Source organism: Gobius niger, assembly GCF_951799975.1.
Source record: "Gobius niger genome assembly, chromosome: 1".
NCBI lineage: Eukaryota > Metazoa > Chordata > Actinopteri > Gobiiformes > Gobiidae > Gobius > Gobius niger.
The window spans coordinates 55,967,776-55,986,199 of NC_136852.1; the positions used below are offsets into that span (position 1 = coordinate 55,967,776).

Consider the following 18,424-nt stretch of genomic DNA (forward strand, 5'->3'; position numbering starts at 1 on the left):
AGTCCAATGTCTTTAAAAACATTGCATTAAGATTTAAGACTGACTAACCTCTTTAAAAACATGTAAATTGAGATGATTGAAAACAGCACAAGTACATTTAAAGATCGCAGATAAAGGTAAAGCTAAGTACAGTGAGTATGTGTGTAAAAGGAGGTCGATGTTCAAGACCCTAGACATGAGACGCACTCAAGGACTGATTCATGGGTGATAAGGGTACACTGTGACACACCAGATCCAAATGATTAAGCCAAATCTGAAATCAGATGCAAACCTTTCAGCAACAAGTCTTGCTTTTGAATAGGTCTCGTTCAACCAACCATGCTCCACTACAGTCTCTACGCATGCTTGACACTAGTCCAAAAAGAATTACGAACTATATTTTATGCTTGTTTTAATAGGGGCTAAACAGAGTTCAGGTACCACCGAAGGCCAAGTCGCTGAAACCTTCCCTGTCTTGAGTGAACACGTCTCAGCCTGAGGGAGAAAGACGATTCTTGTTTTATAACAATTCATCTTCATCACTTCCTGTTCGGAGTCCTCGGAGCACAGCCAACGGGTAGGAGTTTGTAAAGAGGTGGTGGGTGCGTGCAGGGGTGCGGTTTCACCAGGAATACCCACCGGCCCACCAACAGCCCTGTTCTCCATCCATTCCTGTGTGGGAGAGAGAGCTTCCCTTTGTCAGCAGGACTTACTCATGCACCTCCATGTACTGTGTATATCAGCGGCGCATCTCCTCCTCCACGCCCCGCACACCCACACCTACGCCAGGCAGCACCCACGTCCTCTCTCCTGCACTTCGTAGAGCCTCCTTCTCCCTGGTACTTGCAGTCAGGCTAACAGACGGGTAGAGAGAGCACGACAGATGGTGTTCACAGCTCTATTTCTGAGGCTGGACTTGCACCGCCACAGCTACTCCCCCCCTTCCCCCGCTCCCCACTCTCGCCTATTCCTCTGCAGCCAAGTGCTTATGACAGCCTCCCATATCCGCGCCTCGGTAATTAAGCCCATTCATTTGCAGGGTTATTGTGAATTAAAAGTCGGTGTCTCGAAGTGAACCGACCAGAAGTGCTCGCAGGTTAAACATGTTTGGTTTTCTCGGTTGAAGAGGCATTAGACAAAAGAGAACAAATGAGAGTTTTTAATGTTAATAAAAGAAGAGTCCGTTTATTTGTAGGTTCAGAGGATACTATGGATTAATCAACTGTTTTGTACTGTTCAGCATCCATAATATTAAGGAAAGATTGGGGCCTCAAACTTACTCAAAAACACATTTCTGCAAAATCAGAAAATCCAACAGCCTGTACGTCATTCAGTGTGCTTCTCCTTGAGGTTCATCTTTATCCCTTCTTAATTTTCCTGCCAAGGGGGAGGGGGCTAACCTATTAGTTGGACATTACCAATTTGGTGCTGATTAAATTATCACGGTTTACCTGTTTGAATTTCAACAATGTTAAAACATAAAACATGTAAATCCTTACGAGGTGACTGCTAAACCTGGGCATTACCCCCCAAAAAATTGTATTGGTACCAGTTTAAAGCTGGGTGTTTAGATGATGATATTCTATTTTATGTGAACAAAACATTCACTCTTTACTAGACAACATAGCCCTTCGGACAGTAAAAAATACAGTGCGAACATTTTGGAAACTGCAGATTCGTCAACTGCTTCCAGCAAATGTGCTTACGAGCTGCCGTCCTGAAGATACCAAACCATGAACAAAAGCTTGAATACAGTTTTTTTTCGACCTATGTTCCTCGCCACACGAGAAACTAATTCAAATGCAGCAAATACACAGTTTCAACAGATGGCAAAAGTCTTCACACAATCACACTGCAACAAAGTACAGTATATTCCAGCAGCTGAAGAGCTATGGAGCCGGCTGAGACCTCTGGAGCTCAGGCCAGATGGAGGCAGTTCATCTCGAGCACAACATGCTTCAACTTCTGCATCAGCGCCACCTTGTTTTAATGTGTCCAGGCCTGACCTCCACGTGGACCAGGTGGTACTGGGCTTCTGATACACACTAGAGAACGATATGTGTGTAACATTTAATATATAAAGACGAGCACTTAGGCATAGACAAATCAATAGCATCTAGACCTGAATTCAAACTGATTATCCGTGTTCAAGGGTAAACATTCGATATATTGGAGTGTCAAAACAAAACACACGCAAATGTTTTTAAGCCGGCACCTGTGCGACTACAGCTTGTTTTTGTGTTGAGGCCTCTAATCTGAAGCAACTAATGATATTTATAGCAGCAGGCTGTCATAAACCAATAGACGGTAGTATAGGGAGGGCTTTATCAAGTTTACGATTGTCAGAAAAATCAATACCAAATTCTAATCGATACTTAATCTTGTGTTTAACTGAGCAGGTATCTTTAACATGTGTTGTCCAAAACAAACAAACAAACAGATCCAGATGAACTACAGTGGCGAGAAAAAGTAAGTACACCGTTTGGAATTTCTCACATTTCTTATTTCATTTCTTAGTTGGTCCCTAAATGTGGTCTGATCTTCATCTAAATCACAGGAATGATTAAACAGTTTCTGCTTAAAGTAATACCACCCAAACATTACATTTAATCATATTTTTATGGGCCACATGTAAACATTCACAAGAGAGAGTGGAATAAGTAAGAACACCGGCTGAATCTCGCTGAACTGCAGCGGTTTTGTAAAGAGGAATGGTCCCAGATTCATCCTGATCGTTGTGAGCGCCTAATCTGCAAATACAGAAAAGCAGTTATTGCTGCTAAAGAGTCAGCCAGCTATTTAATACAGGGGTGCGTGCACTTACTTATTCGCTGTTGTGAATGTCTCAGGTTTTTCTGATTTTTTTTCCCCAAAAAAGTATTTTAAAAGTGAATTTGGTATTGAAATCTAGTTTTGTCCAGTTTAACATCTAAGAGAGAGTCACTGGTAAAATTGAGACGGGGCTCGAGACCTGTTGGAGTGCGTAATGATGATAAAAGGAAGAGATCATACTCGGGGCCAGTTATGGGGAGCAATCGTTGATCTGCTTCGATGCATCGACAAATTAACCCACTTAACTATAGCCCGCTGGACTAATGGTTTTAGTAACTCATTTGGCCACGGTAATGAAGTGAGCTGGAAACACACACTGTCCAGTGGTTAACTGAACTGTGTCCTGACATCAGCTGACACGCAGCAAGGCGAACCTACAGTATATACACTTCTCTGGCCCCAGTTCATTAGCCGCTCAGCATACCATTACTCGAATCAGTGACTAAGAAACCATCCACTCACAACTCCAATCTACCTGATCTCATTTGCATACATTACAAACTCATCTTCACACAGTGGCCTTCCTGCGCTGGTCATCCTTTTCTCAGAGAGCAGATTGGGCTTAACAGGGCAGTGGTCATAGCATTTTAATAAGATAATTTCGCCCATAGGCCATTTATCTGTGTGTGTGTGTGTGTGTGTGTGTACGCTGGTAGTGATGAGTCTACAGTGATGTTGAGGGAAGCCCAGAGTTCCCAAGGTAACAGTCAGATTGAGTGGGGGCTGGCTGAGTCATTTGAAGGGAATCCTGGATGGTGTACAAGGCTGCCCACTCGCCCTACCCCGTTAGCTTCATCAGCATAACAAGCAAATAAAAGCATTGACATGTCCCCATATAGGGCTTGCCTCGCTCACGGGGGTGGCACTGGAAAATCCCTGCTTTTTTTTGTGTGTGTTTGTGCCTACTACCAGCACCACAAGGCTGACAAAAGACCTAACGAGGAGAGATTAAGATAGAATCTTTGATGAAGATTTTGATCGTGGAGAATGTAAGGGGGCGGATATGAAAATCAAGCGCGTTAATAAAAAGTTTGGTGGTTGCAAAGTAAATGGAAAGCTCGAGGGCTATGGGAGAGGAGGCATCAGAGTAGGTGGACAAGACAGCGAACTCTGAGCCCACACAATTAATCTAATTATTAGAAATTAAAAAAGGATCAACAGGCGTGTAATTGACCGGTTAATTAGTTCAAGGTTATTCTTTTGACTTTGAGCGTAATTTAGTACCGGGTAAAAACATTTTTAAAAATCAAATCATTTTTTGGTGAAACGTAGCTTTACAGACAAAGAGTTCTCGCTTGCATTTAAAAAAGCAACAATATGACCATTTACTCTGCTGAAAAACACAATGGTTTTTAGAGCAGATGAAATGCCGCGCGTGTTTAGTTATTAGTATGTAAGAGTGGCCATTTGCCTGCGTCCATAGTTATGTGTTGATAACTCCGGTTCATGCAGTGTCTTTAGTCATTAACAACTGAGAGCTGGTACAAAGGGGTTTAAGAGGCCGCATTACTGTTTTGAATGGCCGGATGTTTAATTCTTCTATTATAATTGAGGCGGGAGCGAGACAGAGGTTATGGTAACTGCTGGAAACCTGTCCCACTTCACAGAAAGGTTAATGAACCTTACAAGTCCTATGGGAGATGGAGTATGCTGTTAATTTGACAAACGTGGGAAATAAATGCTTTTATGCTTTTATTGACGGTGACCAATAGCGGCCTTTGCGGCGTATGAAAGGTTTTAGTCTTTTGGGTGCTTTGCTATGGAGGCAAAAACAATAACGCGGAATGCATTTGTTGGAAGAAACTAAGTACATAATTGTTTGAATAGCCATTTCAGGCCAAAAAGCATCTTCATTATTAATTCCTACTTTTGGAGCGTACACAGAGTGAAATGTACAGTAACCTAATTCGTGTTACTGTCTTTGTTCTGAATACATTTGTGGCATTCGGGGATTAAAACCATGTATTTTTAAAATCTACATATTTATGCAGACCGGGTTTCGTTTTAAAATTGAAAGGATAATGCACTGAAAGCATGGAGCTAACCTGAATTAGTCTATGGGTTAGGGGGGGAACATTGCAAAAGGTGCCGATGACACTGATCAGGACAGCGGTTTTAGGCACACACCCAAGTATATGTATACAGCATGCATGATAAAGAGATTAACTGGATAATCTCCTTCCTATTCATACAACCTGATGGAGGCAGCGCTTAAGGGTTCACAATGACAGACTTGGCGATGTTGTTACTAATACATTTCTTCAAAACACATATGCGCATTCTCGCTTTTCATAAGACACGCGCTAATGCTGCACTTGGACCAGGTTTAGTCTGAAAGCTCCGGGGGTCTGTGGTGTAAATGGACAAAAATAACTAACTAGCAGCATGATACTGTTGTTTTCAGTCGAGATGAGTTTGTACCACGCGGAAAGAAGTCAATAATTGTTTTATGCTAAAACAGTGATGTTTGCAAATGTGAATATAAGGGATGAAAAGGACTGTCATTGCAAACAATATAACCAAAGGAGAGAGTATTGTAATGTAAGCAGTTCATTTAGCCATCCAAAGCCTCAAAAAGTTTCAGGAAAGGTCTATCAGGGCATGCGAAATATGAAGTAGGATACAAAAGAAGCAAGATATTGTAAAAAAAAAATGTTAAATTTGAATATATAAAATATAGACAATATATACAGTACCAGTCAAAAGATTCGAAATACTTAAATGTTTTGGTTTTTCTTTATTTTCCACACTTTTTACGTTTGGTGATTCTCATTGAAGACATTGAACTATGAATGAACACCTGGTATTATGTATAAAACGAACAAGGGTGAAATAACTCCAAATATGTTTAACATTTTGAATTCTTCCAAATTTCTGCCCTTTATTCTTGGCATTTTCTCAAAGAGCATCATAAGGTCGGCACCTGAAATGGTTGTCAACTGACTGTGAAGTGAAAACCCTTTCTGGTGACGACATCGTGAAGGCCATTGAGAACATGTCAAAAGTGAAAAGCAGTAATCGATGTTTAAAACATATTCCATAAGATAAGATAAAACAATCCTTTATTGATTCCACAATGGAGAAATTCACTTGTTACAATCGGCTCTCAAGAAAACACTCAGGGTGTGCAAATAGACAGGAAATGTGCAAACAGTTACAGAGTAAATAGAGGTATCTTATGTATAATGAGTAAAAACAAAAAGGGGCAAAAGGGGCAAAAATATAAACAATAAGAAAATAAAAATAAGGTAATGTTTTATATTAAGGTGTGCTCGTTAAGTATTAATAAGGTACTAATAATATTACAAGTATTAATAATATGCTTGTAAAGTATTAACACACTGCTTATTATGCTTTTATCTGTTACTAATAGGCCAGTAACAATACTGTTATTCATAGCCAACCTAATACTTAATGGCACACCTTAAAGGGGCTAGATGCAAGTTAGCCATTTTATACTCACTACTGCCACCTCAGGTCATACGTGTAACTGCACCGTCTATGTTAAGCTTGTGCATGACGGCACTTCGGACCCAAATGAACACCTTTTTGAGTGACAGTGCAGGATTTTAGAAGCAGTTGTGGCTCATTCTACACATAAGGACATTGCTGGAACATGTAGGGGGAGGAAACATTTTTTAAATCTGTATAGTCCCTTTAATCTAAAGCGATACCAAAATAAAATAAAAATCAGAACAGATCATAAAGAGTGGAATAATCAAAGTCATTGCATTGGCAGTGCTTTACAGTCCTAGTGCAGGTTGTTGATAAAGTGACGCTGATACAGAAAATAGTGTGTTCATTCATAAATGAATGCCTTCAATGAGAATCTACAACGTAAATAGCAGAATAACAGAAAAAAACAATACATAAAAAAGCCTATGCAAACTTTTTGACCGGTAGAGTTGTCCCGACAAACAGTGGCATGTTTAGTGATTTTACAAATGTATGTAAGGCAGCAGACGTGAATGTGAAAACACTTAGGGGTCATTCATCAATAGCGGGTGGAAGCTGAAAAATAAAACACTATTTTGTTGCCATGTTGCACTTAATTTACCTTATTTGATGTTGCCTTTATTACAGTTTTAAGGCCCCAAATCTGATATGTGAACGAGAGAATGCTGCGTGAGTAGAAAAAAAAAGCATAAATGATCTACTTTTGCACGTGCAATCGCTTTGCACATGAGCAAACGCTTGGTAAATGACCCTCAGTGCAGTGGCAGGTAACAGGTTCATTACTCCAGAAAAGGCTGTTCATGTGGCGGGAGGTTCTGATCTGGATGAACCATAGCCAAAAAATGCAGTGGCTCAAAAGGCCCTCCTGTAGCTTTATCACTAATGTTTATCATTTTATGCATAATAGAAACACACACAGAGTTGGTGAGTTCTAACTTTCCAGTCCATCCATTGCCAAATCGCTGTGATGGACCCTGCCTACTCCACTGAACCAAATGCTTGTCTTTCACCCTCTCTGTCTCGCTCTCCTCCTCCCGGCAGCCACACCATGGGCACCGCAAGCGCACTGTATTTGCCAGAGGAACCCCGCACGAATCCGAGCTCCACAATCCCTCTTAACCTCTGACCCGGGCTTATTGTTACCTGTGAGCGGCGCAGCGTGGTGTTGTATGCGGCGGAAAAATAGTGCGCAGAGCTGCGAGCTGTTTGTGTTCTTGCGAGTGTAAGGGAGGGCAGGAGGAGGAGGGTGGGAAGACGGGGAGCTATTTAATCCCCCCCAAAGGAACTCCCCTCTCAACCCGTATCGTGAACTCGCAGGCAAATCGCGTTGCTGCCGGGCACGCCACACACACACTGCTGTCTTTTTAATTTCATCAACCGCAAAGAAATCTATACAGCGCTTTGGATCCCGGGCTGAGGAGAAGTGAACTATACGGCAACCCTGGAATGTAAACAGGTTCCTCACCAACTGTAGCATAAAAATACCACAGCAAGAAGAGGAGAAAAAAAGCTCACGGCAATGATAATGGTCAATAGTAAAGATCAGAGGTCTTAGTAGATTTTATGGTTGTTAGTCCTACAGCATATCAATAAGAACAAGTTGAACAAATCCAAGAACAATTCTAGAGAAAAAACGCTTGCCCATAAATTATACTAGTATAGAGGCGGAGATTATAAATAAAAATGGCACTGGCTGCTTGTACACGAGTGTGCGCGTTTCGCGTCCTATACTATTGAAGCATTATCTCGTCAGATTATTAGGTCTGCTGTCGTTAAATCCCAAGGTAACAAAGAGAAGGGTGTCTTTGCACTATGGGGTGATTTACTATTGTCAATTGTTTTGGATCAAGGCTGACCGTATCCTCAAAAAAATCCCCGCAGCATTGAGGGATTAGACATTTGCCTTGAACTGAATTTGGGACACATCTTTTAGTTATTATTTGGATTTTTTTTTTGTGCCAGCCCTAAGCATGTTTAAATGAGGCCGGTTGCATCAGATGGCACCTGTTGTGAATGCCAACACATAAAACGGCAAACACTGTAGGCCTAATTTACAAATCACAAAAACGTACAATTATTTAGGCGGTGATATATTCTTTGCAAACCAGTATACCGGTATATCAATCATCACACTCAAAAACAATGCAGCCTGACATCACCCCCTTTGTGATCGTAGCTAATAGTTAACAATTTGTAAGGAGTTAAATCAAGTTTTCAAGAATAACTAAGTTGTTTTTGTATGTGTGATCGATCACCACGTCACACTGAGGTTTCTCCAAATCCAGCACAGGCTCGTATACTTTCTTTAGTTTATGGTAACTTTTGGATTACTGACACTCATAATCAGTACAAAGAGTTAGACAGGCCACTATAATACGTGCCAAGTTGCATTCATAGCTGTCACGCTTAATTGTGATGCCAAAATACAAGAAAATACATTGTCTGCAGGAGGTCCTTTGTGAAGTCTTTGTTTTTTGTGTACAATTAACTGGCAAGCACGCCATATACTTAAGTAAGGGCTATTTTAGGCGAGTATAATTGTTAGTGAGTTGTTTTTATCAGCATGCCTCAACTCCCCCTTCACTGTACCCTATCAGGCGACGCCCAGCAGCCCCCCTACCAAACCTGACATTTGTCCCTTCTAACCCGCCCCTCCGTCTCCCCTGGTTCCCATGAGTTACCGGTTCAACCCTTGTCAAACTACAAAGTGTCAAAAAAGTGGATGTTTTGCAGGATGGAGGGAGGGGAAGGGGGGGGGGGGGGGGGGGCAGGTAGGCCGCGCCACCTGTACAACACGCTACTCGCTCGCATGCAGGGCCGGCTGCCAGAGATCCCGCTTTACCGACTGAAGAGGATGAGGAGGGGGTATATGACAAAGACGACAGCTTGTGTGGGGGAACATTGTCTGCGGCTGCAACCAGAAATCTTTTCAGGAAAAAAAAGAAAAAAAAAAAAAAAAAAGGATTTCATACACAATGGTCGTGGGTGTGAAGAAAGGGGGCACATATTAAAAGAAGAGCCATGCAAAGCAATGCCGGTTTAAAAACTGCGGTTGGATGGGACAGGGTCCAAACTGTCTCGCGCTGTGACAGGGCGGATCAAGGAGGGCTTTCCAGGTTGTTGTTTTTTTTTTTTTCTTTCTTGGAGAGAAAAACACCAGATTTATTCAGGACAGTGCAGAACAAAATAAAACAGTGGGTTGATCCTTGAATAAGCAAATCCTAAAAAAAAAAAAAAAAAACTCATTCATCTCTATCCATAGGTCACATTGTGTAGTCAAGAGGGATTTGGTGTTCTTGGAAATACTAATACATTAAAAATGTAAATTGACAGAACTTTGATGTACGTGAGGAGGTCACTTGTGTTAGCGATGGCGGAGATGCTCGGTAGGTTATCTGCAGCAATAAAGCGCAGCGTGTTTGTTGTATGTGGACGGGGGATGGAGCTGACAAAGCGGAGGATTCTTATGTAATTCTCCCTTTAGGTGGCGGAGAACAGTGAGAGCAACAGCCCACACGAAGAAAATCAACCTGCTTGTAATGAGCAGCATCAAGCGATGGATCGAACTCGGACTGATGGCTAAGATAAATAATAAATGCTTAATGTGTCGCTATAGAAGTATGAGCCTGTGCAGAAGATGCTAAATACCTTCATAACTGCCTCTAGTTCACTGAAACAAACTTAAACTGAACCCGATACCACCTGGCAGGGAAGTCACATTACAATTTATTTAGCCAATAAAGCAAAAAAAATGACTGAAAAATTAAATTAAATTACAAAACTACTACTTAACATGAAAACAATGATTCCAAATGAAAATTTTTCAAATTTTCAAATCACTTCACAGTGTTAAAACGTGATGTCCTGATTAGTCAAAGACAAATAAGCTGGCACATATCTTTGTTTTTTTGTGGTTGGATTATTAAATAAATGACTTCCAAAAGCTGCAGTTGAGTAGCAGCACCTCTGACATTTGTCTAGCTGCCTCTGTCAGCAGGATGAGCACTGCCTTAAATGTTAAGCACCTCCAGCTGGGCCTCCATGTTAAGGGCTATTGTTGTCGACTTGTGCCGAGGGAAAATGCACATGGCTCTGAAAAACAAAGAATGACCAGCAGGTCAAACCAATTCGCTGTAACAAAAAGAGCCCACATGTTTTTAGTATTATGTCTTCTATGTATGTTTTTATCTCCTACATTGTGAATTGTCCAAGTACTACATATTTATTTCGCTCTGAGAACTTTTCACTTCCATATTATTGACAACTGTTCACAAAGTAGTTTCTTAGAAAGTATAAGTTTAAACAAAGAAGGCCAACAGGTGCGCCTCACTGAGTTTATATTAAACAAAGTTGCTTCACGACGAAGCGCCAGGAGCCACTTGTGTGTAAAACTTTGTGTTACCATAAACAAATAAACTGTTAACCTGGGTTGCAGGCATGTTTAGCAACTTTGGATGGAGGAAAAAAAAAATATCAAATTAAAAAACAACGAAAAAAATGTTCGAATCCTTTTGCGCCCACCCCCTTGTCATAAGATATGGATGTCCCGTAAGGTTATTTGTGTTTGCTGGGAAATGAAGTGCTCAACTGGATTAAAAACACACTGCATATGTTTGGAAATCTGTTTCCCTGGGCGTATGAGTGGAGTGAAGCAGCAGCTTGCGTCTCCTCCAAGAGAGAGGGCAGACACTCTCATCATTAGCCGGGCTACAATGTGCTCCTCTACCTGCTCCAATCTGCACAGCCAGGCTCCACTCTGACGCCAGCCAGATGTTCCCGGCGCGAGGTGCAAAGTATGAGAGGGGAAAGACAGGCAGAAGAATGAAAATATTCAGCCGGCGACTACACAATAAGAGTTTAATTATGAATAATACCAAGGCGTCTTTGTTCTCGCAATGAAACTAGCTATGGATCGCCTGGCCTTTGGGAGATTGTTTTTGGCTTCCATATGGGGGCAGCTGTCTGTCAAAAAACAAATGCTTAAATCGTAACATGCCACAGTAAGGATAATTACAGGCTAAAGAACAATGCAATCAGCTATATTTATTTGAAATATTGGATGTGTATTTCGCTAAACAAACTCTAAGGCGACTGTGAAGGTTAGAGACACCATTTCAATAACTCATTACTATCTTTTTCTTCACGGCACTAATGACTGAAACTCTTTCTCTTGCAAAACTTGACATCGACTTTAACTTGAGAAGACAATGACAAACAGCATATGTAGCTCTTCAGTGTAGGTGCAGCTATGTTTTTTTTTTGTCACAAAGTCGCCGAATGCAGCTGTGCTTCTTGAGAATGAGTCAAGGATGAACTTTAATATCTTATCCTTCCAAAACATCTGCATGAAAAATCAACCACTCTGTATTTTAAAATATTGCTACGAAGACTTGTTATCATTTTCAGTCAGTAAAAGTAAATGCTTAAGTAGATTATGAACAGAGTCTATGTTTTAGAGGATAAATTTCACTGTGCACATTTTAACAATGAGAGAAATATTAACAGCAACTAATACAACAATCCTGCATTTTGGAACATGTTTATAGAGGGCTAAACTACAGGATTAGCAGGACTTAAACATAGCAGGGCTTCATGTAAATTGGATATTAGAAGGGACGATTTATTTGCTGCAGTCTTTGTGATTTAGTAATTGCGACCAATAAAATGATGCTTGGACTGCAATAATTTTTTGTTTAGAGCATTTTTCTTTTGCAGAGACGTGTATTAAAATAAAGCAGTGTCTTTATTTCTCGAAACCCATCTCGAGCAGCGTACTTGTGAAGAGCTGCACTAAGAGAATTCCACGCCCGGGAGTTTTGCAGATCGGACATGTTGAGGTGTGGAGCAGACGATCTCCGCAGGCCACAGAACACACAAACACAAAGCCAGCTGGCCTGAGACAGTCACAATACTTCACTCTTTGTATTTGCCGAAACCAGCCGCACAACAGAGGCTTTGTGTGCTTTTGTGGACGGATACAACAGGAACGACTGTTAAACACGCATATCCCTATTGCCCTATAATGATAAGTGCACTGCCGGCATGTCCGGACTGAGCTTTTCAGATTGTTAACAAGCTGGAGACATTAAAGCACACACTGCATGGCCTGGATGTCGGAGTCGATTGGAATAATATAACGAACTACAGCTGGAAAAGTGTGAAGCTGCATATTTCACAAATTTATCACCATCACAATATGAGCTATCCCGTAAAGCAAGAAACCAAATGTGTTAAAGTCGTCCAAAGAAACACACAGTACTTTCAACACGTGTATAGTTTTGCTTTCTTTGTTCTTTGTGACATCTTAGTTGAATGCACTAAGACGACGATATAAACTTGTTTAAACCCCTATGTCAAAAAGGTTAGTGTCATTGTCACTTGTCTTGCATCTGTAAGTAATATTGTGCAGCTCAACGAATAAAAAAAAACAAATTACTTTTAAACTTCTACTCTGATCCAACTGACAAATGTATTTATGCCGAAAAAAGTTACCTGTGCCAAGCAGCGCTCACCTGTCACAGAGACAAACTCTTAGTCAAGAAGCTTTACAACAAACGTGAAAAATCGATAAAACCTTAGGCTACGAGTTTGTCTAAATGGGATTTTACAGCGATAATGAACAACTTGGCATTTCTCGGTTCAAGGAAAGAGCATAAAGTTTACCACATTTGCAAGTTCGTATTGCATCATGTTGGCTCACGAACCACCCAAACTATAATGAGGGAATAAGTGGAAGTAACCTCTAGTGCTGTATTTACACAAGCCGACTCCATTCAGATCCTAATGATTTGCTTGTTGCAGTAATTACTGCGGCGAGACCATAGCGAAACATCTGCATTGATTTGGAGGAAGAGAGGGAGCAGCGAGCGAGAGGGAGAGGCACAATCTGGATGCTACTCTGAGGCTGAGTTTAACAATCTGTTGATTGTTATTTTGGTTATTGTGTCTAATTGGTGTGAAGTGAGAGTCGCTGAAATGACAGTCTCCACAACTCAAGAGGTCACCGAGAGTGGGTATTGAAAATGAAAATGTATACATTCAATTATGCATGTGGTGTTTACACAGTTTACACTATACGTCTACAGTAAACAACCTGTTGGGAAAGTAATAATGTGGAAAACAACTGCAGCACAAAAACAATTGATATAAAGTTTGATAAGAAACAAAACAACAACTGAAATAATTGGTTGGCTTTTTAAACATGGGTGATTACAGTTTATGTAATATAAATTAGGGTACGGTGGTTTCTTTCCCGGTGTCTGGGCATGTTTTCAACAGAAAACATGCACAATAGGTCAATCCTCCAGCTAAGAGATTCTGACCATTAGCCTGACATCTGGAGATGGGTCTCCGGCATCGAAAGATGGTTCAAGTACAGAGGACAAGTTTCTGTACAGGGACAGTAAAATAAACCTTCTCCTTACATTAATACATGAATGACTTACAAAACTAATAAAAGAGCCTCACGTGGGCACAGCCATTAGCTCTGTCATCTCACAGCAGGGAAGTCTCAGGTATGTCTCAAGGAGGGCTTTTTGTGTGGAGTGTCTTCTACCATAAGAAACATGTACAATAGGGTTTCCTAAAGAGCCAAGAACTAATACTTTATTTTAATAATGTCCGTGTTTTAAGATATTGTATTATTTGCTCCTGTCCAGACAAGCCTAAAATGTGAAGCGTATGCTTGACTTAATTTTGATTAAGAGCAGCAAGTACACGACCAATCATCCCTCAGGAGGTACATGTTTGCTGTATTGTATCCTTGCATAGTTCTACTTTGGTGAGCTGGGAACAGTTTTAACACATTACAGACTTCTTACAGCATGGATGTATGTAACAGTGTGGCCTTGTGCTGTTCACTCTAACCTCTGGTGTTCTGCACATTTCTCACAGTTCTTTTTCTCAAGAAAATCTTTACCTTCATGGACTCATGGATAAAGAACATGGACTAATTATGGAAACATTGACAAAGTGGGACCTGCATGACCTTGGACTAATTAATATTTATGTGAAGAAAATGACTGCAAGATGAAGAGATCCAAACAGTGATCTGTCTCACATTAAGAATCATGTTTGTGTGGAAAATGTTCAGAAATGACTGTGACATTTGTTAAACAGGTCATATTTCATTCTTTCTTAAAATGAGCACTGTATGTGTGATTCTAAAACATGCAATTCACAAATCAGTTTACACATTCCTTCTATCATATGATACACTGTTTACGCTCAGTTGGTCAAAGAAGTATTCAATATTTCATCCAACTTGGAGATTTATGAAAGACAAAAGCACAGCGAGAAATAGATTCACATTGGCAGATAAAAGATAAAAGTGAGGTCATGTGGTGTCATTCAGCCACCCTGGTCAATTAAACACCTCCCACTGCGGTTGGCATCACTCAAAAGCCTCATTAACCCTTCTGACCAACCACCGGTCCCCATCAGAAAAACATCCCAGAGCAGTGGCCAATCGCTGCACGGGCAGAGCAGGTCAACACCCACACAAGTGACAGGAAATTGAATTGCTGCAGAGAGTGTGGTCCGTCTGAGCACTTGAGAGACATTTGTTTATTTGCAGCTGGTCAATGAGCCTGACGGGCAAAAAGGGAAACGATAAAAAAAAAAATCATAAAATGTTGTTTTTGAAAGTATAATTGTTGACATTGCCGGGTTCCAATTTAGACAACAAAGGAGTTTACAACAATGGACATAGTTGTTGAAATAGATCGCTTGGCATCACAATGTTCTTTATGATGCATTGTGTGTATTATAGTCCAATTAATCTCAAATCTGTGAAAGAATTCGGCCGCATATGGGGTCTCTTTATGACAGCAGTGCTTTAAGCGTTTGCTCACGAGTACCAAGGATGGCAACTTGATCCACATCAAGTCAACCTGTCACCCTTGCCCATGCATGTATGGGTGATACTTGACTGGGACTTGGTGGTAGTCGAAGGCACAGACCGGTCACTGCATTTTCATAAGACTGTCCAGCTTATTCCGCCCCGCCCACTTTTTGCCAGGGATTGAAACTTCTGGCAGAGCGCGAAGTCCGTTCATTAAGCTAGGGGTGTCAAACTCATTTTGGGCCATGGGCCAAAATTCAACTCCCACAGCGAGTCGCGGGCCACATGTAATGTAAACAGGAAAATACTATTGAGAACATTTTTCCAATAAATGAATAATAATACCGAGCTGTGATTTGGTCAAAGCCCCAACCTGACTGTAGCCTAATCAATAGCATAGAAGGTGAACAATTAAACTGTTGCCATGCCAACCATGTAAAGTCAAGGGGAAATGAGTCAAACTGCTATGGAATGTTACCTTCCTCTATGTCACTTCCTGTCAGCAGCTTAAAAGTGATGTCATCCTTCCAAAAAACCCCTCATATTTTCAAAAGCATTAAATCTTGTCATGTGCCCTTTAAAGGAACAGGCCACCGTTTTTCCATACTGTGATATGTTCTTGCCTGAGCTTAGACGTGTTGATACGTACCCCTCTGGTCTGTGTGCGTGCCCGTGGAATAGTGTGGTCGCTTCCAACTTCACCCCCGTTTGGAGCTATAGGAAAACACTGGGAGAGGCTAAATGCTAACAATATGTTTGGTTGTTTTGCGTGACTGAGGGCACGCACAAAAACCAGACAGGTACGCATCAACTCGTTTAAGCTCAGGTAAGAACATATCTCAGTATGGAAAACCGGTGGCCTATTCCTTTAAGTTGAAAGCGTTCTGTATATTTTTTTTTCTATCAATCAATCAAATCAAAGTTTATTTGTATAGCACCTTACAACAACACAATATTTAAAAATCAATCAATCAAACAAGTGCGATCTAAGTCTTAAAAGCTAGTTTGAACAGATGTGTCTTCAATCTAGACTTAAATCAATCTCTATAATCGAGTTGAGTATCAAAAGTATTTAGTTTAGTATTTAGTAGTTAGTATATCTAACAGGTATTGCAAGCACACATTAAAGCCTCCTCCCATATTCAAACAATATTTCACCTTGGAGCATCTGCATCAAAGTTGTCTCAAACCAAAGTAGTGCAACTTAACTGAAGAGTATTTGCCAAACATGTTTTTCAGATCACCAGACTTAATCTGCTGGGTTGATCTCGGTTCCCGTAGGATTAGAAAATGTCTACAAAGCACCAACTATTTGAGGCAATCAACAACTCAACACACATTTTGGCGTCAGAAAGCAAGAATGTGATAACAGACAAACGAAATGGTTGAAAGGAGAGAAATATGAAGCAGAATACGGGGATCGGAGCGGTGCCCATTTCGGGGGTGTAAAATATGGAGAAGTGTGGAGCATTGGGGGAGCTGCTCTGCCTCAGGGAACAGATGAAGAGAGGAGGCCGTGCCAAGATGTGTCCTCTGGAGGGGGAGCAGAGGGAGGCCGCGCGACGGGAGGAAGACGACGACACTCGCTCCAATCTCCGTCTCACACGTCCCGACCACTCCATAGCACAGGCAAACTGCTGCTGACAGGGCCGTGCAAACTTTCACAGCCATTTAGAAAGACTTACTCCCACACTTTTGTCACACGCATTTATTGCACAAGATACATGATATGAAACATTAACATTTCCAAACTTGGCATCATTTTTTTCACCAAGTTTAGGCATAAAAACCATTCATAATTTTCCAGCCTCGCAATCAGGCCCTGGTGCAGATACAAACACGAGTTATGCCAAGTGAGACCCTGAGATTACGAGAAATGCACATTTCCCAAGAACCATTGCTCCATAAATTTGTATGATAAGAGTTTGTAATCCAATCACAAAAGCTGTTCGGGTCCCTATCACCAAAACACATGAGGCTATTTGTAAATAAACATGAAGCAAAGTTTAAACATACCTGTATGTCCGCGACCAGCCAGTGCAGCCAGTAGGCGGATGCAGAATTGGCACTCGCATCAGGATCAACCATCACCAGGACATACTTCCTTTTCTGCAAGGAATTAAACATGGTTAGGTTCGAAACGCGCCTTCACGACAGGCCATGACTCTATGTTCATCTTGAGACAGTACAAGGAAAGCTTCACATGGGTCAACATGGAGAGGTCTGAACTTGGCTACAAGAAATTGAATGATGAGATTGTATTTCAAGTTTCTACAGAGTAGTAGAGTGATTTGTTGTGAAGGAGAAGGGTGTATCCACTGGTAAAATGGTGTGAAATTTGGAAACAATAATCACCATGAAACATGCACTTGGAACAAAACCAGCAGCAAAAAATATACAGACACTGGACACTATTAGGTAAACAATAATACACATAATCTAGAGGCCATCTGCGAGTTTGAACAGTGTTGTTGTTTGATTGACTGTTGCCTTTAACCTCTTAACCCCACATTTGGCATTACCCAAATCTAAAAGCAAAAAAGCAACAATAACACAATCAAAAAGCGACAAAAACATATGACAAAAGAGTGGTGAAAAAGCAACAACAACAAAATCAACGAGAATGCCACGAAAGAGTGACAAAAAAAAACCGGATAATAAAAACTACAAAAACGCGACAAAAAAGTTACTATCAGTTTTTTCAAATGAGGCATTGCTCTGGCCCTATCGGATTATTGCACGTAAACAGCTTCTCAAATTGCACCTATGGGGTTACCAAAGCAGACTATATATGTTGTGTTGATCAAAAGTGCTAAATTAAGTGGAAAGGGAGAGTACAATTAAAGTGAGAGGATTTCTAGCTCCAGCTACTGACTTTCTTAATGTCATTTTTTTTTTTGTTTTTTTTTTTGCCATCATCGTCATAAAGTGACAGCGTTTTGGATCAGAGACCGAATCCACTCGTTAGCATATTCACTGTAACTTTCTGCCACTTACCCAGTGTCTTTATACCCCTCAATCTGTCAATATGATAAAGTGAGAGGAAAAAGCATCTTAACTAACACTAGATCACAGCTATTGGCCAATGACTTGGCTTGCTTAATTGCCGGAAAAATCTTCATTCTGTCTGTCCCTAAAAGTTAGAGAATTATGAGAGCAGATTGAATTATTGCTCGAGCACATTTGTCATCCCTGGTCTCGTGCCCAAAATCTGCCAGACCATATGATGGGCTTTTTTTTATTTCGTTCACTTCCTCTGCAAATAGAGACATTAGTGGACGCTCAATGCACAATATCAATCTCAAACGTGTCTTA

General features: G+C 40.9%; 1 protein-coding gene across 1 annotated transcript in view; it reads right to left on the minus strand.

The window, feature by feature from the left end:
- The window catches only part of pebp4 (phosphatidylethanolamine binding protein 4), a 50,311-nt gene that overhangs the window by 14,610 nt on the left and 17,277 nt on the right, over positions 1-18,424 (minus strand). Inside the window, exon 4 of the mRNA XM_079551278.1 lies at positions 17,126-17,218. Within this exon, the coding sequence (XP_079407404.1) occupies positions 17,126-17,218 (93 nt within the window). The remainder of the gene's footprint in view (positions 1-17,125; positions 17,219-18,424) is intronic.